A 22929-nucleotide genomic window follows, 5' to 3' on the forward strand; every position below is an offset into this window, starting at 1 on the left:
CACCCGCCTCGGCCTCCCACAGTGCTGGGATTACAGGCTTGAGCCACCGCGCCCGGCCGCAGGAGAATCTTTTGAACCTGGGAGGCAGAGGTTGTGGTGAGCCAAGATCGCACTATTGCACTCCAGCCTGGGCAACAAGAGTGAAACTCCATCTCAAAAAAAAAAGTTAGCCAAGCATCTTGTTTCTTGTATTAGTCTGTTCTTATGCTGCTACAAAAAACTCCCCAACTCTGGGTAGTTTATAAAGAAAAGAAGTTTCATTGCCTCACAGTTCTGCATGGCAGAAGGAACCTCTTCACGGGGCAGGAGGAGAGAGAATGAATGCAAGCAGGGGAAATGCAGACACTTATAAATTCATTGGATGTCATGAGACTCACTCATTATCATGAGAACTGCATGGGGGAAACTGCCCCCATGATTCAGTTACCTCCACTGGTCCTGCCCTTGACACGTGGGAATTATATTACAATTCGAGATTTGGGTGGGGACATAGAGGCAAACCATAACACTTATAGCCTGAGCTCCTTGGGAGGCCGAGGTGGAAGAATTGCTCAAGTCCAGGGATTGGAGGCTGCAGTGAACTATAATCATGTCACTGCGCTCCAGCCTGGATGTCAGAGCAAGGTCCCATCTACTAAACACACACACACACATGCACACACGCACATGACCACCTTGTTTATAGGGGAGTAAGTTACTTGGGTTCACTTGGCTAACGAGGCATTACAGCTCCCCTTGGCCGACAGTCCAGCATATATCCTTTAGGCACACCCTTATTAGTTACCAAGCAGGGAGGGAAAGAGCCACAAATTTTTCTACTCCGGTAAAATAAAATTGAAGTGAAAAATCGAATTGCTACAGCTGGAGTGCCAAGGGGCTGGGCTTGGGTCTATTTCTTCTGGTACATATGATAAGTAGCTTTATAGTCCAGACATTTCCTCATGCTCCTTTGGAAGGACATTTGTGGAATAGGCATGACTTCATGCCTCCATACATGTGCTTGGTTACAAGTATGTGCACACACTCTTCCATGCCCTACTTGAAAATCCAGATCCCCTTCCCCAGAGGTCTGGCAGGACAAGATTCACTTATGTCTACTCTGCATATTGCCAGCTGTGTGCTGACATAAATCCTGTTACATGATGGTCATGGAGACTCTTTGTTTTCCTTATGAATTTTAGAACTTCCTTATATCAAGTTTTTATTGTGATTTTTTAATCACAGTATAAAAATGTGATTTGATCACTATATAAAAATGGACTTAACAGTTACTCAAAGAGATGTGTTACTTTATCCTTTTAAAATACATTTAATGATGTTTTAATATTTAAAAATCATTACTGGTTTATGTCAGATTTATTTGCAGTGGGCAAAAAAAAAAATAAATCTTACCAAATGCATCATAAATATAAAATAGTTTAAAAATACTTAAGTTAAATTAGAAATGTACTGTTATTTGTAGGAGAGCAATTTTGGGAGAGTCTTATGATTTAAAGCAAATCTAATTAAAATAATGTTTTTCGTGTATTTATTTGATAAAATAGCAAATTCATTTTAAAGGTGTATGTTTTGGATACCTACTACGTGCTTAACATTGTTCTGGGGATACACCAGTGCACAAAATCCTCCATCCATCCTTCAGGTGGTGAAAATAGACAATAATCAAAATTAAAAATGTGGTAGGTCAGATGGTGGTGTAAGTACTATGACGAAAAATAAAAATACACCAGGGAAGGGAGATAGCATGTTTACAGGGTGAGTATTGCAATTTAAATAAGGAGGCCAGAGAAGGCTGCCCTGATATAGTGACAACAAGCAAAGGTCTGAAGATGTGTTTCATGGAGGAGAAAAAAGGTTGATCCCCAAACTCAATTAAAAACAGGTTTTAGACTATAAATGCCATTTAAATAAAATATTCCTAGAACAAACTATGTTTTGGATTAAGCAAGATATTTAAAAGTACAACCTGATGCTAGGAAGGCTTTCTTTGAAGCTGGGGTCTTCCATATACATACAAAGAATGTATATTCTTTCTCTCTGTAGGATGTCTCAGTGGTATGAACTTCAGCAGCTTGACTCAAAATTCCTGGAGCAGGTTCACCAGCTTTATGATGACAGCTTTCCCATGGAAATCCGACAATACTTGGCACAGTGGTTAGAAAAGCAAGACTGGTAAGGAACTAAACCTTGTTGATTAAGTGATTTGGAAACATGTTTACTGGAAGGTGAATTTCATCGGTGGTCACTGGGATTATTTGTTGTAGAAAAGTTTGTTGATTTAAAAATGACATGTGTCTCGACAAAGCTATTAGTCATTAAGCACTTTTATGTAGTTTTGTCAAATTTAACTTATGATAGGTATTCCTAAATGCTTTTGACAAGTTAGATAATACTGACACCAATTATTTTCCAACTTAGGATCCACACTATAGAAAGAAGTAATTTAAAAGAAATAAAGCCAAATTAATGGTTAAACATTGATTAGAAATAAGAAGGTAGTACAATTAAGGGGATTTTTTTTTTTAGGTATCCTACTTTAAAATGTATTATTTGCTAATTGCAAATATTTTAAACGTCCTGAAAGTGTTTGGCATAGAAAGTGAAGGGTCCCCTGTTGATTTTTCCCCGACCAGAGATAGTCATCATGAACAGTGTCATGTACAATCTCTTAGCATTCTAGAATTTTTCATGCTAATTGCATATAAGAGAAATACCACATATACTGCTGCTAAAAGCAGTATCAGTTTCAAAAGAAGAAAATAAACCTAAGAAAATGCTTAAATTATTTTTAATAATTTCGATAAGGAAAGCAACATTTGTTTTGTCTGTTTCATGTAAACGTTTATTTCGAGAATGAGATGTGTAAATGTTAAATCTCCTAGGGAGCATGCTGCCAATGATGTTTCATTTGCCACCATTTGTTTTCATGACCTCCTGTCGCAGCTGGATGACCAATATAGTCGCTTTTCTTTGGAGAATAACTTTTTGTTACAGCATAACATAAGGAAAAGCAAGCGTAATCTTCAGGTATGACCCAGTTTTTGTATTTTAGTTGAAATGTTCTCATGTTTATGTAAGGCAGTTTCCTTCTTTCAGCAAATACAATTAAGCACATACTTACTGGTATTTAGAGAAGTAACAAAGACTGTAAGTGACTCCCTTTGTTATTTATAGCATCAGTATGTATTTATAGCATAAGTAAAATAAGATATTAATTTATTTTATAAACACAGAAGGAATTTTCAGAGTTAAATGTATCACCTCTTAGGTGTCAGTAATTCTGAGAAAAATGTGATGCTATAATCTTGTTTTACTAAAAATTGTCAATATTTAAACCAATGAAAAGAGGCTACAGTTTAGGAGCAGTGATCTATAGCAATACATTAAAGCTGCAAGGAATGTTAGTGGTTAGGTTCAGGTCCTTGCCATACAAATGAGGAATAAGCCCGGAAAGGTTTGACCTTCACCTGAGGAAGTCAGGTGACTTCAGGAACCAGACTCCATCTCGCCTTGCTTCTGGTGGAGTTGCCCTCTCCTGGAAGCGGAAGTCAAAGATCCAGGCATGAGAGGACATGCTACAAAGCTTTAGGGGTTCTTCAGATGTGCTTCCAGCATGCCCTTAGCCTGGCTACCATATTTGTGTCCTGTAATAATGGAACTTTTCTGTTTTAATGGAGATAAAAGCTATCATTTTCTTCTTTTATACAAAACAACCAAACTTTTCAGCTTATGTAATTGGAAGGTTTTTTTTTTTTCCTTTGTGAATGTATTTATGATTTTATATACCAGTGAGTGGGGAAATCAAATTAATTTTACAGAAATTTGCTGTCGTACAGACTTTGCTTGAATGTACCTGTATAAAGAGCCATTATTGCCAGTGTTTTGCAAACTAGCTTTGATAATGGCAACAGAAAACCCTAGATGAATATCTTTGGTGTAGTTCAAAGCTTAGACCAACAGATACACTCATTGAGGAATGTCATGTTTAGTTTATACGTCATTTGCATTGTCTCGGAATCCTACCAAAAGATAATTGGCCTCAAGAAATATGGAAAGATATTAAAGTAAAAATATATGAACCATACATGAAAATACTTGTTTTTTAATCAAAAAGTACTTTAGGTACCTGCCCCTTATTAGAAAGTTAAAGCAATTTTTATCATAATTTGTGAAAGAAATATTTTGATTTTAACAAACATGGCTTATATAGAGTTTAATCGATGAAAGATGAGGTTTCTCAGAGAATATAAACAAATTCATATCAACTTATAACACAAAATAATTTAAACATTCTGAATTTTAATTTATTTTTGTTCTAACCACTTAAATCTAGGATAATTTTCAGGAAGACCCGATCCAGATGTCTATGATCATTTATAACTGTCTGAAGGAGGAAAGGAAAATTTTGGAAAACGCCCAGAGATTTAATCAGGTACTTTTTTCTCACTAAACACTAAAAATTGTAATAAAATAAGAATGTATTCATTCACCAAATATTATTGGGGGCCATATCACAGCAATGGTGAATATCTCTCTAATTTTCTAGCCCCAAGAAGTGGGGAGAATCAGATTTAGAGATTTTATAGAACCAGGCTTTAAGAAAGATCCTGATTTAATGGAATTCAGTTATAACAAGGAGAGAGACAAACAAGATACTTCCAGGTAGCATAAGGTGCTGAGAAGATAACATGCTGAGTTCATGGAGTGGCTGGGAGTGGGTTTGTTCCTTTAGGGCCAGGAAAGGCCTCTGAGTTGCTGGAGCAGGAATGGAAAGTCAGATAGAGGGTTCTTGCAGCTGTCCAAGGAAGAGGCAGTGGAATCTGGCACTCAGTAGAATCAGTGGAGGTAGGAAGGGGTGGGCAGATTCAGGTTATGCTTTGGATGTGGTGCCAATATAGAAGGATCCTTATATTAAAGAATTAGATGTGGGAGTGAGAGAAAGCAGAAAGCCAGGGATGGCTCTATAGCGGCTATTAGAGGCCCTTGAAAACTGGAGTACTGTTCACAGAGCTGGGAAGGCAAGGAGGGGGCAGGGCCAGGAGTTTTGCAGGACACAATAGATTTGTGGAGAGAAGAGGAGGCCGATGGGAAAATCAAGGCCTTTGTTTTGAGCAAGATCAAGATACCTATTAAATATTCAAGACACCAAACAGTAAATGAGTCAGAGTTGTACTAGTATCAAGATTTTTGATCATTGTGTTATTAATCCTAATAAAAACCTTCCTAGCTGTCAGGTTCTGCAGTGTTTTGAAGTTGCTATGGCATTTACTATTCCTTCCTTGAGCAGTGGGGTGCTGGCAACAAGTCAGCAGGCAGTCAGTGTGAAGCCATTATGACTGGTTGTTCTGGAGAAGCCCATTCCAGTATGGATGCCAGAAGACACAGTATGCGTCCCGTGTGCATTTCACCAACAAATAACTACCAAAGTGAGCTGTGGGACAGTGAAGAGGGAGAGAATTGAAATGTAGTAGAGGATGCTATTCTCCACGCACTGCCTGAGCATTTGTTCCAGTCCTGTGATCCTGTCACTTCCTTAGGCATGTAGTTCCCATCTTCCTGTCATACGGATAGCCCCTTGCTGAACTGAGCATGTAAAGATACATATTGCTTATGCTAAATTCAAGATGGCTAGCTCATCTGGTACCCAGCCTAGGGACAAAGGTGGAGGAGAAGCAGTGTTGGAGGAAAAGCTGGCCAGGTGGTCTCCACTGAAAGAGGTATGCCTGTCTCTAACCTGGCACATACCTGGGAGATTTTCAGCAGGCAGTTTTGATTATATGGGGCTTCCATCCTAAAAGCAGTATGCGTAGCCCTCCTCTGTATTTCTAATAGTCTTGAAAGGACAGACAGCCTGAAGAAAAGATGGGCAGAAGTACAACCTGTTTCCCCCAGCCACAAGTGTGTCCTCCTCACATTTGGCCCCTTGGCCCAGAGTTGGCACTGGCAGCAGAGTAAGTGGCCTCTGCCCTCCCAGATGAACCCCATCCCCTGACTTTGGATCTTGAAGTTTTACCAGCTTTCGAGCTCCTTCCCCATTAAAAATGTAGGTAACCTGGGGGTTGTTTTGAGCCTCTCAGAGGACACCTGACTCTGTGAACACCTTTGCAAGACCTTCTTAGCATATGAGGGAAGTTCCTGGGTGCCTGGGGATGCCAGGGAAAGAGAAAAGGCACAATAGGTGCCGATTTTCCAAAGTTATCCAGTCAACTCTTGGCTAGGTAAGTCAGAAACATTTCTTTGCCATTTCCTTATTAATACAGTCATACATCACTTAATGATGCAGATACATTCTGAGAAATGCATCACTAGGTGATTGCATTTTTTGTGCGAACATTATAGAGTGTACTTACATAAACCTAGGTGGTATAACCTACTACACACCTATGCTATATGGTAAAGCCTGTTGCTTCTAGGCTACAAACATGTAAAATATGAAGTTGTACTGAACACTATGAGCAATTGTAACACAATGTTGTTTGTATATATAAACATAGAAAAGGTACAGTAAAAATAGTGTATAAAAGATAAAATTGGGTACCCCCATATGGGGCAGCTCCATTCTAATCTTATGGGGCCACTGTCATATATGCAGTCCATCATTGACTGATCCATTATTATGTGGGACATGACTGTGTATATTCTGTTCATGCTAAAGTATCCGTGTATGGAATGATGTCATGCCTGGTATTTGCTTCAAATAATCCAGTTTGGGTACTAGAAGAGTAGGGAGAATATGGATAAAACAAAGGTGTCCATGAATGCTAATTGTTGAAACTGTGTGATAGGTACATGGGGATTCAACAGATTCAGTAAGTTAAAAACGTGCAAAATTCCAAGTCAGTTCAGAGCATTGAGAGAGCACAGAATTCTGCAGACCTGCCAAGATGGGAAATTATTGTTACCATTATTTTTTGTTTTAATATAAGAGGTTTTTAGAAAACACATTTAAGAGAATATTATGTAATACACACTCTAGTAGACTATAAATGTTTCGTGTGCTATCTTATAGCACACTAAATTTTTCTCTTTTTTTTCTTTGTGGTGAAAAAGCTAATTGCATGTCTGGACAAAATTTAGGTCCATAGGGTCTGCAGGGATGGGAGAATTTCTTTCGGGTGGGAGAAGACGTGAGGTGGATTCTAAGCTTCTCTTTGCTGTTCCATCTCTGTGCTCTTAAGGACTAATAGTTACCATATGCTGAGTGCTTATCATGTTTCAGTCCCTGTGCTAAGCACTTTATAAACATTATTTCATTTACGTAAATACTTTAAAAACTAACATGAAGGTAGGTATTCTTATCCCCATTTTAAAGATCAGAAAACTAAGGTTTAGAGGTTAGTTGCTTTGCTCAAGACAACAGAGCTAATGAGAAGTGGGTTTGGAATTTAAACCCAATATTGTCCAACTCTAAAACTAGTTCACTGAAGTCACTCTTCAGTTTTCTAATCTGTGGAATGGGATGTGAGGGTATTCTGTCTGGAACTTCTCACACCCATGGAGTACCTATTCCCTTACTTGGACAACTGCTCGTTCCATTGTAAAGGACCTCCTTTCTGAGCAGAAGACTTTTCTGTGGTCTGGTGTCTGTGAGTAACCAAGGTCCCATCCAAACAAGGTCTCTAGAGGTGCAGTAGTGAAATGAGAAAATAAGAGTCAGTGACAGCTAAAGTCCCTTCCAACTTCAGTGTTTGATGTTCTTGTGGTTTCAGTGCTCCTGGTTTCTTAGAAAGTTAAAAAGTTAAGGACTCACTGTGAAAGTGGTATCACTACTAGAGTGTACAGGAGCAGCCAAGGCAGCTGCTTAGCAGGAGATGGGGCAGGGTGCAGGGAAGCAGGGAGGGATGAAAGGAAGGGGTAAGAGAACACCAAGGGTTTGAGTGATTTGGAGCGACCACTGCCCAAGTTGGAAGCAGAAGGTTTTTTAGGCTCTGCCACAGTCACCAGGTATTTCCACCAAGCCTCTCCCAGCAAGTCAGTAGAAAGCAGATGTAGAAGCTGGGGATGTAGTTGCACCCTTACAGCCATTGTTTATATCCCTGTTCTCTAAACCAAGCCTTGGTCATTTGGGAGGAGGCCTGGGAAGTTAGAATTCTCCATCAACCTGGCCCCTCTCTCTAGGTCTAGTGTCCTAACTGTTACAAAGCCCACAGGACACAGTGCCCACATCCTGCTGGCTTAGAAGTTGTATTAGTCGGTTCTTGGCTGGCTATAAAGAAATATCTGAGACTGAGAAATTTATAAGAAAAGAGGTTTCATTAGCTTGTGGTTCTGCAGGCTGTACAGGAAGGATGATGCTGCATCTGCAGGCTGTACAGGAAGGATGGTACTGGCATCTGCTCAGTTTCTGGGTAGGCCTCAGGAAACTTACAGTTATAGCAGAAGGTGAAGGGTTAGCATACACGTCACATGGCCAGAGCAGGAGGAAGCCGGGCAGAGGTGCTCCACACTTAACCAGATCTCATGAGAACTCAAGATCACGAGGACAGTACCAAGAGAATGGTGCTAAACTGTTCATGAGAAACCATTCCCATGATCCAATCGCCTTCCACCAGGCCCCACCTCCAACGTTGAGGATTACGATTCACGAGATTTGGGTGGGGACACAGATAAAACCATATCAGAATTAGACAACAACAAAGATTTCCCTGCACAGGCATAAAGCTATATGGAACTGCTCAAAGTGACAGCTCATTCCGACTGCCCAGAGAAACCACTTTTGTCAGTTAGTGATATGTGGCACCTTGGACTTCCAAAGGATACCAATAACGTTCATGTATTTCTAATACACACTTTACAGCTGATACAATTCACGTGCTTTGAACTTCTGCTATTGGAGGATATATAAAATGAAGGAAAACTTCCTATGAAGAGAGAATAACTTTGATGGCATATACCTGATAAACACAGAACAAAAAAATTGTGGACCAATTTTATTTATGAGTATCAATTTAAAAGTCCTCAATAAGATATTAAAGATCAGAATTTTACTATATTAAGAAAGTCATATACCATGACCAAATATGATTTATTGTAGGTTACAAGGGTAGACCATGACTGGGCAACCCATTAATGCAATTCACTGAATTAATAGCTACAAGGAGAAAAAAGCATTTACTTCCCTCCACAGAAGCCGAAAGGGTCTGACAGAATTTAATGCTCATTCCTGACAAAACATTCAATAAAGTAGGAATTGATGGATACCTCTTTAACATACACAAATATATATATATATATCTTCATTCTACAGACAGTACCTTTCTTAACTAGGAAAACTCTAGCAAGTCAGAAACACAGCAAGGATGCTCACTGTGCTGCCACTGCTATTTAACATCACATTCGTGGTATTGGCCAGGGCAGTTAGAGAAAACCATTAGAAGCATAAGAATTTAAAACAACAACATAAAGATATTAGCTCTCCCTGAGTTAATTTGTAATTTTAATGTGATCCTAATAAAAATACCAAGTTGTTTTCTGGAGCTATGCAAATTGATTCTGAAATTTATAAAAATAAACATGGAAAAATAGAAAGGAAACTTGTAAAAAAGTAGAGCAATTAAATGGGACCGGCCCTATTAGATAGACTATAAATCCTCTGTAATCAAACATCCTTCAAGGGTTCAAGCTTATGAATAAACAGGCCAATGGGAAAGAAGAGAAAAATCTAGGAGGAAACTCATGTGCATATGGAAATTTATTTGATAAAGTTGGCAGCTCAGAGCACTGGGGAAAATAATGAACTTTTCACTGAATGTTGTTAAGACAAATGGAAAGCTAATTGGAAAAAAGTGAAAGCCAAAAGTGGACCCACACTTCACACTGATCATAGGAATGAGCAACAAATATATCAGCGATCTAAATGTCAAAAAGAAAAGAAGGAAACCTTGCAAGTGCTAGGGAAAAAATGAGTGAATGCCATAATGTCAATAGGGAAAAGCTTTCTAATATAAGGAAAAGTCTAGACATAATGAAGAAAAGATTGATACAATTAAATATGTAAAAAACACCCCTGTAGAATCTGTGCTGTATAGGGCACTGTGTAAGAAGGGTTGACAAGCACAGTTTTTGCTGTGTGGGGGATTTAACTCTAAGAAAAATCACGTCTTCTAGAATTTAATCTCTGTGAGAACAGGAACCATCGGTTACCACTGTAATACCTGGGCCTAGAACATTGCCTCATATTTACTTAGTACCTAGTAAGTATGTGCAGGGCACATCTGGTGTTCTGTCACATCCAAGTGTTCTGATTATCAGAAATAGGACTGAATACTCCCAGGCATGTTTGGGTTTATATTCATTATTGACTTTATAGTAGCAGATTTTCACTGATGCCCTTAATGGAATGCCTTTATATTTCAGTACACCTCTGAATCACCCAAGATTGTGTTAAAATAGGGTTTTCTGATTCCATAATCGAATTAGCCCTTGAGATTTTGCATTTCCAACAAGATCCTAGGTGGTGAGATGCTGCTGGTATGAGGACACACTTTGAATCAGAAAGCTTTAAGATAAATAAGGACAGGGTTAATAAGAGTAATCTTGTGTACAGTATTTGAGAAAAACTCTGAACTGAATTCTAGTGTGATACTGTGCAATTGTGTAAATTAATGGAAACTCCCAGAAATAATTATAGATGTGAATTGAGCCTATTTATTTTGCAGCCTTGTTAATGGTTTGCCAGCATTTTCCAGGACCTTGGGAAAAAATTCTTATTGACACATAAGTGGGAATCCTATCGTATGTGTCAGAAGATCTGGGAGGCAGGTGGGGACTTTGGAGTGTAACCAGCAAGTACACACCCTGGAGAAAATGATGTCTGTAATCATGCCTTTCCCATTACAGGCTCAGTTGGGGAGTATTCAGAGCACAGTGATGTTAGACAAACAGAAAGAGCTTGACAGCAAAGTCAGAAACGTGAAGGACAAGGTTATGGTAAGTACTGAGTAAACACCTGCATTTATTCTGGAACTTTCTATAGGGAAAAAATTGTTTCAGTCCCTTTGGGTGTAAACCTAGTAATTGAGTTCAGTCTTTTAAGTAGTTGGGAAGAAAAATGTTGCAGAAGTCTCAAGCTATAAGTAAACAAATTGGTAAAATCAATGACCAGATAGACTTTTTAATAAAATGGCCCCTTATTATAACTGCCAAACATTGAGCTTATCTTTATCTTCCTTGAAAGATCATGCAGTAAATGTTGACTTTGTCCCAGTACCCAGTAAATGAGATGTTGTTGCTCTAAATAGGCCTTTAAGTCCACACCTTTCAAATCACAGTGCCCAGGATAAACATGGCCCATCTTTCTCAATCGCCTGTTTTATCCCAAGACTTGGAAGAGGAACAAAAATACATGTTAATGAAATAAATTTTGATACATTTCTGATTAAGACATCCACAGCAATTTTAGTATAAAACTTCCAAGTCAATTTATGGCAGCAAAGGGCTGCTCGGCACCCTCTGAGGTGTACATTTATTCCTTTCCACTGTTAAGGCTGGTGCGGGGAGAGGTTGAGGAGTTCTTCACAAAAGCATCTATTTGTGGAAAAGGCCTTCCGACTAAGGGGTATGGTCCTCTGCGGATCTCTGGGTAGCACCAGTATGGCCTTGACTTACATGCTTCAGACAGCATCTTTCCAAACTCCACATTCTTTAGAGCAACTTTATCCATTCTTTGGAGCAAATTCTCCTAGGGAAACATTTCATTAAAGTTGAAACTAAGAGAGCCCAGTCCAGAAATAGCCATGGAAATCCAGAGAAGAATATGTGGAAATGTGACCAAATCCCAAACAAATGAGGCTTATTTGTAGAGTGAACATACAATTTATTGTCCAGATGGAGTTGCATTTGAGCCACCAGGAGGCCACTGTTTATAGCAAGTATGAAACTAGGTCTATCCCAGTAAAGCAGGGATGTATGGTCACTTTTCTTATTGGAAAGGAATGAGAAGAGTTTCCATGAGCTTTTTACCCCTGTGAGTTCTTAAATCGTGTCTCAGAGGTACTTAAATCGAGTTACTTAAGTATTTAAGTAACTCAGTTTACTGAGTTAAGTATTCAGAGGTACTTAACTCAGAGTTCTTAAATCGTGTCTCTCAAAAATGATGAGGAAGAATCAAAATTTAGGCCCTGGAACCAGGTTAAGGACATAAAAATCAGTTTGAGAATTATTACACATTTGCTTTTTTTTTTTTTTATGTACTTGTTAATGAAATAGAAGTTATTTCATGTATGTGATTAGACCTCTCCAAGTCAGATCTCTTTTTGAGGGAGCTGGAACTGTTTTCACGTTTCCCTGGGTTCCATAGGAGCAAAACCCTGTTCTCTAAAGTTGCTGATCAGTAGAAAACGTGTTTACATCTTTATTTGTAGTGTATAGAGCATGAAATCAAGAACCTGGAAGATTTACAAGATGAATATGACTTTAAATGCAAAACCTTGCAGAACAGAGGTAAGGGTTCACAATTGAAGTGGTGCCCATTGGCTGTAAATTTTTCTGTTCACACTAGATAACAAAGATGATTACTGCTTTTTATTTGCCAAGTATTTTTTGACTCTGAATTGTTCCTTGATAACCCAAGCCAGGGTTCCTTAACATGTGGTACTGGTGATGTTTTAGGCTAGATAATTTGTTACGGGGCTGTCCTGGCATTGTAGAGTGTTCAACAGCATCCCTGACTTCTACCCACCAGATGCCAGCGGCACTACCCAGGAACCCTCACTAGTGACAACCAAAACTCTTCAGACAATGCCAAAAGTCCCTAGGGGTCAGTGACCCATACTTGATAACCACTGGTTACGTGTTATTCACCTTATGAATTGCGCATAGCCCACTGATTGATACAGAGTGATAGAATGAGGAGTTCCCCTGCCCTAATATCTGAAGTTTCTTCAAACATTGCAGGTCCATTGTATACAAGGCAGATAAGCTCAGTACTTTTCTCATGTTTTAAAGCAGTATTACTCTATTTTGTTACTGTTGCTTGTTTTTAATGAGAGTAGCAACCAAAAATAACTCAAGATTGTGTATTGTACAGAATATGTAGGGTACTGCTGTTACTGTATTCATCATCTGACGTATACCATGGTTCATAGGCAGAGATTATCAGTATGATTTGGGTAAAAAGTATGAGAGACAGCGACTTCAACTACCACTTTATAATCATCTACTTCTCTTCAAAAGCTATAGATATGCTTTGCATACATTTTTTTAACTGAAGTTTTGAATTTTGTTATGTATGTTTATTTAGGAAATTATCTGCCAGTGACTTCAGTGGCAGATACTACTATGTCTGATTTACATGGGTCACTGAAAACAAGTGTTTTGTTTCAGTGTGTCTAGTTGTTATCCTTAGGACTTTTTTTCATGTTTAATAAAGATGGAAGAAAGCCAAACTTTGACCTGTCGCTTGGCGACATTTGTATCTATTTATCGTAAGTTTATATTGATCTTGGCTTTTGCTGGTTTTGTCTTGTTTATGTAAATACATTTACTGGCTGTCTCTCAATTTATAGAACACGAGACCAATGGTGTGGCAAAGAGTGATCAGAAACAAGAACAGCTGTTACTCAAGAAGATGTATTTAATGCTTGACAATAAAAGAAAGGTAGTTATTTACTTTCCAGAATAGCATGCTGCTTTTGTTATAGACTATGAATAATGTATTCAATGTTCAGAAGAGAGGAAACATTATTTTTATAACCCCCTTGCTTAGAGCCCCAGTTGAGAATGAAATACTTGCTTTTCTTTTAAAAATATTTTAAGGTTCAACGATTAAAAATGAATTTATTTCACTTTATTTCTTCTTTTATAACCACTTGGCTTAGAGCCCCAGTTGAGAACGAAATGATACTTGCTTTTCTTTTAAAAAATATTTTAAAATTCAGTGATTAAAAATGAATTTATTTCACTGTTTCTTCCGCTGCCTTTAGGAAGTAGTTCACAAAATAATAGAGTTGTTGAATGTCACTGAACTTACCCAGAATGCCCTGATTAACGAAGAACTAGTTGAGTGGAAGCAGAGACAGCAGAGTGCCTGTATTGGGGGGCCACCCAATGCTTGCCTGGATCAACTGCAGAACTGGTAAGATTCTCCAAAGTGGAAAACCAGCAGCTGACTGGCTAACCACATATGCTCATCAGTGCACCTTTGAGCTGTGTTGAATGGACCTTGTCAAAACGTCGATACAGAGTTTGATGTAGTCCAGCTTCTGCTTACCCTGGAAGCAGTCTCTTGGAAAGCACAGTGTTATTCATGACTTTTGCCACATTCAGCCACGTCTGCTTGGTTTGGAGCACTCCTGTGCCATGGGATGTGTCGTTTGACTGTACAACACATTAGCGACATGGTTGTTATAGAACACACTTAACAACTTGACTCCTAATGTTTCATTCAAAACAAGATAGCTTGAGGCATTTTTCTAGGCTTATGTGCATAGATTGTCGGGAGCCATTCATTCAGTCATCCATCTAGCAATACTTATTGAATGCCTACCATGTGCCAGGCACTGTACTGGGACCTGGGCACACAAGGATGAATGATTCTTGGCCCTTGGCAACAAGGACTTGTCAGTGTGGAGGAGGGATGTAGACATGGTAATAATTCTATGCAGTAGAAGTTTCCAGGTGCCCTAACAAAAGGCTTTCAGAGTTCTGAGGAGGACAAAGGAAAGCATCTCCAGAGAAGGTTTCATAGAGGAAATGGCCTTGCACTGACTCAAGAGTGACTAGGCTTTTTCGACATAGAGGAGAAGTGCTTTCTGGCACAGAGAACAGCATGTGCAAAGGCACACATGTGGGAGCCTGAAGGGGCTGTCTGTATTGGGTAGCTGGAGAGTGATGTCAGGTGAGACGGGAAGGAAAGTGGACCTGGCAGGAGATGCTGGAACCTAATGGCAGAGGTTCTCACACCATGCTAGGAACGGAATGGGGGCCGTGTGTACCCATACTGCTGAGGAAAGGCAGGCTTTTTTCTTAAGCAGGTTGTTTCTCTGATCTTTGATTTAGAAAGGGCACTCTAGCTACAGCCTGTAGGATAGGACAGAGACAGAAAGACCAGTTGGAATACTATTCGCATATTAGTGTGGTCCAGGTAAGAGGCAACAGCAATTGCACTTGGGATCACAGAGTGAATATGAGGGAATGGTGGCCTCGGACCATTGCAAAGGGTCCAAGGATCAGAGACCTCACGAGGTTATTTTCTGTATTGCTAATTTTTTTTTTAAATCACAACTAATATTCAGCCATTTATTTTTATTTTGTGAATTGCCTGTAGGTGCCTCAGATTTCTTGTGGGTTAGAGCAGAGCTTCTGAGCCCAGTACACCCCGTGTGTCTTGAGGAATGCTGACACCCCTAAGCCTTCTGGGTGGCCAGAGAGGCCCTGGGGTGTGTAGAGCCCCCTAGTGGTCGTCTTAGACCACAGGAGTCTCTTCTAGGGGACACACCTGCCCTCTAGTTTTCCCACTGTGCTGTGTAAGGATTGTCGTTTTCTCTGTGTGCGGAGTTAGGGACTCTGGTTTAGCGTCTCCTCTGGAACTCAGGCAGCCGTTATCCTGCCTTCTCTTTTCCTGACGAATGGCTGCTGTCCCAGGGCTTTGAACTGGAATCGAGTAAAACCAGAAAGTGAAGTAGATACTTTTCCCAGCGAAGAAGACACTTGTAAAAAGTTTTCTTCTGTCATTACTGCAAGCAAATAAAACTGTGTTTCCCCTGCCTGTTTTACTGTTAGCAGTTGACTGAAAGGAAGGAAGACTAAGAGCAATCACTAGGTGTACTCACTGGCTTTATATTTTTAGGATCGAGGCTGAGCATATTGCCTTCTCCTTTCAGTTGAGTGAAACCAGAATCGTTGTTCCTTCCTCTCCTCCTGTCCTCGGCCTTGCCTCCCCTCTCTCCTGCTCTGTTCCACGTCTCTGACTGGTCCTGCCAAGACACTGTTTGCTGATGCTACTCTCTGGACAGAACCTGCAGTGGCTCCTCGCTGCCTCTTGCATCACCTAGAAGCATCTGCTTTACTGTTTTCCCTGCCTCTGGCCTCTTCTTTCCCCTGCCTCAGTCACACATCACCCAGAAGCCCAGCCCACACTCATCTCTCCTTACTTAGACCTCAGTGGTGTGCAGAATTTTTTGATCTAGGCTGTAATCATTCAGTCATGTTAGTTTTTCTCCTCAAATAACAAAGCTTCTAGCACTGGCACAAGCCTCGTTTCCCTTGTTTCTCCCTAGAGCACAGAGCACAATATCCTGGTAACATTTTGTGTTGCACATAACAACTTGTTGGTTTCCATGGGATATGGTTTGGCCATGTCCCCACCCAAATCTCACCTTAAATCGTAATAATCCCCATGTGTCAAGGGCAGGGCCAGGTAGAGATAATTGAATCGAGAGGGGTGGTTTCCTTCATACTGTTCTCGTGGGAGTGAGTAAGCCTCATGATAGTTTTATAAAAGGGAGTTGTCCTGCACAAGCCCTCTTGCCTGCCTCCATAAAAGATGTGACTTTGCTCCTTATTTGCCTTCCACCGTGATTTGGGGGCCTCCCCCAGCCATGTGGAACTATGCGTCAATTAAACCGCTTCCTTTATAAACGTCCTAGTCTCGGGCATGTCTTTATTAGCAGCATAAGAACGGACTAATACACCATGATTCCCATAAAGACAGCTGCGTCTGGAACATTCCCAGGTTCACCATAGTTGCAGAGAGTCTGCAGCAAGTTCGGCAGCAGCTTAAAAAACTGGAGGAATTGGAACAGAAATACACCTATGAACACGACCCTATCACAAAAAACAAACAAGTGTTATGGGACCGCACCTTCAGTCTTTTCCAGCAACTCATTCAGAGGTAACTCGAGGGACATTTATTTGTACCTTCTGTAATCACTTTATACAGAGGAACGTTTTACTGTAATTCAGATGATTTAGAAAGGTTTAGTAGGTTATATAAAATTTTTTTAATGACAGTGACTCTTCCTGAATTGTTTGATTATGCCAGTGGCCTTTCACTCTTGTGGCCACCTAGGCTGGAATCTGTAAACACCTTTCACTCCTCCTTCCCCTGTGACCAGGTCTCTGCCATAACCCCAGCATGCCTCACCTCCTCCCCTGTCCTCCTCATGTCTCAGGCTCTTAAATCCTCTTTTCTGGACTCTTCCCCAGCCTCCCTACCCTTCCCCAGTTCCCCATCCCTGTGACCAGTGCTGTCCCTGAGCAGAGTTCCATTCTGGTTCCCCATCACCCTCTGATCCAAGCGAAGCCCCTCAGGTGGGCATTCATGGACCCCCTTCTGCAGCGTGGACCTGGCTGACCACTCCATGCTTCATGTCCACACACGCCCCTTTCTAGGCAAACAACCTCTTGCTGATTCCTATAGGGGCCATGCTTCAAAGAAAGGAAAGAAGATTTTGAACAGTCATCTCCAGTTATTACAAAGGAGCCAGTGGCATCCTGGTTGTGTATAATGTGACAGATCAGGAGTCCTTCAATAATGTTAAACAGTGGCTGCAGAAAATAGATCGTTATGCCAGTGAAAACGTTGACAAATTGTTGGTAGAGAACAAGTGTGATCTGCCCACAAAGAAAGTAGTAGACTACACAACAGCAAAGGAATTTGCTGATTCCCTTGGAATTTCGTTTTTGGAAGCCAGTGCTAAGAATGCAACGAATGTGGAACAGTCTTTCATGATGATTGCAGCTGAGACTGAAAAGCTAACGAGTCGTGGAACAACAGCTGGTGGTGCTGCGACCAGTGTTAAAATTCAGAGCACTCTGGTCAAGCAGCCAGGTGGAGGTTGCTGCTAAAATTTGCCTCCATCCTTTTCTCACAGCAATGAATTTGCAATCTGAACCCAAGTGAAAAAACAAAATTGCCTAAATTGTGCTGTATGTAGCTGCAGTACAACAGATTCTTAACGTCTCCCCAAAGGTCAGAGATTGTAAATGGTCAATACTGACTTTTTTTTATTCCCTTGACTCAAGACAGCTAACTTCATTTTCAAAACTTTTAAACCTTTGTGTGCTGGTTTATAAAATAATGTATTTTCCTGATACCACACTTTCTCATGGTTGGTTAGAATATATTTTGTTTTGAGGTTTATATTGATGTGTTTAGGTGCCAGGTTTAGTCTTCTGAAGGTGAAGTTCAGCCGTTTTGTGTGAAACAGCACAAGCAGCGTCGGTCACTTTCCATGCATGAAGTTTAGTGAGATGTTATATGTAAGATCTGATTTGTTAATTCTTCCTTATAGAGTTATAAATGAAAAGATTACACTATTTGATCAATAGTTTCTTCGTACTCTGCATATAATTTGTGGCTGCAGAATATTGTAATTTGTTACACACTATGTAAAAAAACAACTGAAGATATGTTTAATAAATATCGTACTTATTGGAAGTAATATTCAAAAACAACATACTTGGTTCCCTGTAGCTAATGTTCAAACAAGAAGACCTGTATGTTGGGTTTTTTAAAAATTAAAAACATTACTTATACTTTGAGTACACATTTTTTTCTTAATGCTGACTTGTAAATGAACATAATTAAATACAGGGTTTTTATTTATTTATTTATTTATTGAGACAGGGCCCTACTCTGTCATCCAGGCTGGAGTGCAGCTGTGTGATCGTGGCTCACATCAGCCTCTACCTCCTGGGCACAAGTGATCTTCCTGCTTCAGCCCTCCAGTAGCTGGGACTAATTAGCCATACCTGGCTAATTTTTTTCGAGACGGAGTTTTTTGCTTTTGTTGCCCTGGCTGGAGTGCAATGGCGTGATCTCAGCTTACCGCAACCTCCACCTCCTGGGTTCAAGTGATTCTCCTGCCTTAGCCTCCTGAGTAACTGAGATTACAGGCATGTGCCACGATGCCTGGCTAATTTTGTATTTTTAGTAGAGACAGGGTTTCTCCATGTTGGTCAGGCTGGTCTCGAACTCCTGACCTCATGTGATCCACCCGCCTCAGCCTCCCAAAGTGCTGGGATTACAAGTGTGAGCCACCATGCCTGTGCCTGGCTAATTAAAAAAAAAAAAAAAATTGTAAAGATAGGGTCTCACCGTGTTGCCTAGGCTGGTCTTGAACTCCTGGGCTCAAGTAGTCCTCCTGCCTCAGCTTCTTAAAGTGCTGGGCTTACAGACATGAACCACTGTGCCTAGCCTTCATTGTTGAATAGTTTCACAGATCATTACAATTACTGTTTCTGTTAAGTGCCTATTAGGTTTTGGGATTTCTTTACTGATTAGAAAATACCACTTTATTCATCCAACTTATCAGAATCTTTCAAACTATTTTTTACGTTGTACTCTCTAACTCCCTTTTTTCTTTAGGGAAAGTCATTGGGACTGCCTCAGCCTTCATGGAAATGCTAACTTATCTATCCTTTGCTGGGTATTTGCAGCTCGTTTGTGGTGGAAAGACAGCCCTGCATGCCTACGCACCCTCAGAGACCGCTGGTCTTGAAGACTGGGGTCCAGTTCACTGTGAAGTTGAGGTAACCAGGGAAACGTCATCCCATACCTCGCCTGTCATGTACTTTGTGGTTTGTCCCCCTAGCTTTCTTTTATAAAAAACTGTTATATACGGTGCTTTTGAGGAAATAATTTTTCAGGGGGCATTTTAATATGAACTCTTACTGAGAATATCTGAGAGTCTTTTGTTAATATATTCATAGTAGAAATGTAACTGATACACATATAGGTACACACTCCTGATTTTTCTCCAATCATAGATGTAATGCATGTTCACAGTAAAACAGAATTCCAAATTGCAGAAATGTGTGTAATAGTAAAAGTTCCTGGCTCCCTTACCTCTCTTGGGCATATGCTCATAACCTGAGCCTTATGAACAGAAACTGTGTGAATATGGATTTATAACGTGCACATTTTTCTGATGACTGAATGGTTTAATAATTTTCATCAGATTCTCAAAGTAGTCCATGATATAAATATCTGTGGACACCACAGTAAATGGCCTAGTGTCTGTCCTCCCAGGATTCTGTCCATGTCTACCCAAAAATGTATTTCATACAGAAACACACACAAATATGACATATTTCCTTTTTAAAAACCTAGGATTCCATGTCTACACAAATATGTATTTCATGCAGAAGCGCACACACAGACACACACACAAATAAGATGTATTTCCTTTTTTAAAAACTAGGCTTATGCTGCATATGTTGTTTTGTAGGCTTTCTCCTCGATAATAATTGTAGAAGTGTTTCCAGGAACATGTGGCTCTAGTTGAATGACCGCATTGCTTTGAGTGTTCTTCTTATGATGAGTAGCTAGACTCTGAAGAACTGGACTGACCTTTGGAATTGGCTCTGGTTCTTTTTCTTGGGTGCTGCTGATTTAAGTCTGGATATTCCTCCCTGGCTGGTAGTGTACAATGCCACACTCAAGCCCTTGTGGAATTCTGGAACTCACAGCTGGAAGGGACAGTAGAAATCTGATCCCATCTACCTGCTCCACTGAATGGAGTGGACAGAGCCGTGGGGTCTCCTTCCCAAGGTCTCCAGCTCCATGGAGCAGAGGTACACCCTCTCACCTGCCTTCCATCTTTCCACGCTACCCTAGTGTGACTATATGTGTGAGACTAATTTTTCTGATTATAGGCAATAGTTTTTATTGTCTCCCAACAGGACAAAGATTAGATACAAGTTTTAGTAGAAAGTAATGTTTGCTATTTTTCACCCATATACATTGGCCAAAGGTAGAAATTTTGATGAAACCCAATATTGGCAAGGTTATAGAGGGAAACAGCTACTCTCATTAACTGTGGGTGGGAATGTAAAATCAGGACAGCATCCTGTCAGAATTAGTGTTAGAATTTTGCCTAAGCAATTCTGTAGCTAGGAGTTTATTCTTCCAAATACACTTAAAAAAAAAATTGAAGTAGATCTACAAAACTGCCAGTTTTGTTGTGGGTAACACTCTAAAACTGGAGGGAGAATGGTTTATCTAAACGTTAATAGGGAATTGGCATAATAAATAAATTGTAACAGGTAATTTTTTTACGTAATGGCTTTTATGTTTCTTTCCAGACTGTTGGTGAAATTGCAAGAGCTGAATTATAATTTGAAAGTCAAAGTCTTATTTGATAAGTAAGATATCTTTAATAATATGTAACATGTACTATTGAAATGTTGATTTTGTTACGCAAGTACAGAGTCCTCCAGTAAATGAGCAGATTCACCAGCTGTGGAAGGGTCTACACTGGGGAGACATTTCCCTTCCTGGGGCCCCAGGGCTGAACCCAGAGTCTTGATGATGCTGCGCATGAGCAGAGGCTACTAGTCAGATCTACCAGGGCCATCACAAATTATCCCAGCAGATTTAAATCAGCAGCTCCCTTGCTGGATGTTGGGAGCTTCCCCTAGAGCCGATATCAACATTCCTGTGCCTTTTTAGACTGTAAAGGAACAGGAAAGTGAGTGTCTCTTTATGCATATGAGATTGTAATCAGCAAGTCTGAAGTGGCTGGACTTGGCATGCCACCCCTTCCTTCAAGGTCAGCCCTGGAGGAGAGGCCCCTGATCAAATCCAAGGCTGAACATTCAGGCTGCCCTGATTCCGTGGTCATTTGGGGGGTTGTTTGTAGAGTGAGGTCAGCAGCATCTTGAAGAGACTGTGTGGAGCCTGTGGGATTCACCCTTGTCTCTTCTGGGCAGTGGGACTCGGGAATGGGCATCTCTCATGGGAGTCCAAGTGGAGGAGCCACATTCTGTTTTGTCCTGAGATCCTAGACCTAGACTGGCACTGACCCGGCTACTCACATTTAGAAACAAGATGGCTCCTCCCCCCTGCCATATTTAATGTTTTTGTTAGCTTGTGTCACATACTGGTATGGCAAGTTTCAAAAATGATTTATGGTCATTCAAATCATTTTCCTCTGGCTTTGTGCTTCTTCCCACTCCTATAAAAATATTCTTCCTTATAGCCTGGTCTGTGACTTGTCTTCCCTGCCGTCATCTTTGATGTATCAGTTAGCTTTTGCTCCCTAACAAACTATTCCCAAAACGTAGTGACTAGGCCAGGCGCAGTAGCTCACACCTGTAATCCTAGCACTTTGGGAGGCCAAGGCAGGCAGATCACATGAGGCTGGGAGTTTTAAAACAGCCTGGCCAACATGGCAAAACTCTGTCTCTACAAAAAATACAAAAAAATTAGCTGGACATGGTGGTGCGCACCTGTAATCCCAGCTACTTGGGAGGCTAAAGCACGAGAATCACTTGAACTTGGGAGGTGGAGGTTTCAGTGAGCTGAGCTGAGATCATGCCACTGCACTCCAGCCTGAGTGATGGAGTGAGACTTTGTCTTAAAAAAAAAGTAGTGGCTGAAAAACCCAAAAACAGTATTTGTCATATTCTGCGACCTGTAGGTCGTCCTGGTCTGGCTGGCGTGGTTGGAGCCAGGTGGTCTAGCAAGGCCTCATCACATGTCTGGGACTCAGCTGGGATAACCAGGACCTAGTATGGGTAGATGGAGTCAGGGAGTGAATGGAAGGCCACAAACCTACAGGGGTAGATTCATTTTTTATTTATCATTCACTTACACTCTTACATTCTTTTATAATTTTGTTAAAGCTTATTTCAAATTTTAAATATACATATCTAATTATATATATATATATATATATATATATATATATTTTTTTTTTTTTCAGAGATGTGAATGAGAGAAATACAGTAAAAGGGTACGTGATGTACTTTGCACTATACTGTGCTGTATTTTTGCTTATTTGTTTGGTAGTTGGAAGCCTTTTCAGTATTTCTTTCCTGTATCATATAGATTTAGGAAGTTCAACATTTTGGGCACACATACAAAAGTGATGAACATGGAGGAGTCCACGAACGGCAGTCTGGCGGCTGAATTTCGGCACCTGGTAGGAACATCAGTTTCCTCTCTTTATGTTGTCTGTTTTTTTTAGGGCTTTTGACAATACA

At 40.3% G+C, this 22929-nt stretch overlaps 1 protein-coding gene and 1 pseudogene across 1 annotated transcript in view; both read left to right on the plus strand.

Annotated features, from left to right (window-relative positions):
• Positions 1-22929, plus strand: part of STAT1 (signal transducer and activator of transcription 1) — a 42975-nt gene that overhangs the window by 2427 nt on the left and 17619 nt on the right. Inside the window, exons 3-14 of the mRNA XM_017500682.2 lie at positions 2044-2172; positions 2883-3027; positions 4334-4432; positions 10840-10929; positions 12363-12441; positions 13506-13597; positions 13923-14074; positions 16673-16831; positions 19381-19473; positions 21028-21087; positions 22650-22679; positions 22775-22868. Of these exons, the coding sequence (XP_017356171.1) occupies positions 2045-2172; positions 2883-3027; positions 4334-4432; positions 10840-10929; positions 12363-12441; positions 13506-13597; positions 13923-14074; positions 16673-16831; positions 19381-19473; positions 21028-21087; positions 22650-22679; positions 22775-22868 (1221 nt within the window). The 5' untranslated portion in view covers position 2044. The remainder of the gene's footprint in view (positions 1-2043; positions 2173-2882; positions 3028-4333; positions 4433-10839; positions 10930-12362; positions 12442-13505; positions 13598-13922; positions 14075-16672; positions 16832-19380; positions 19474-21027; positions 21088-22649; positions 22680-22774; positions 22869-22929) is intronic.
• LOC108284072 lies at positions 17365-18652 on the plus strand (annotated as a pseudogene).

Source organism: Cebus imitator, unplaced genomic scaffold, assembly GCF_001604975.1.
Source record: "Cebus imitator isolate Cc_AM_T3 unplaced genomic scaffold, Cebus_imitator-1.0 Scaffold268, whole genome shotgun sequence".
In the NCBI taxonomy this organism is placed as follows: Eukaryota; Metazoa; Chordata; class Mammalia; order Primates; family Cebidae; genus Cebus; species Cebus imitator.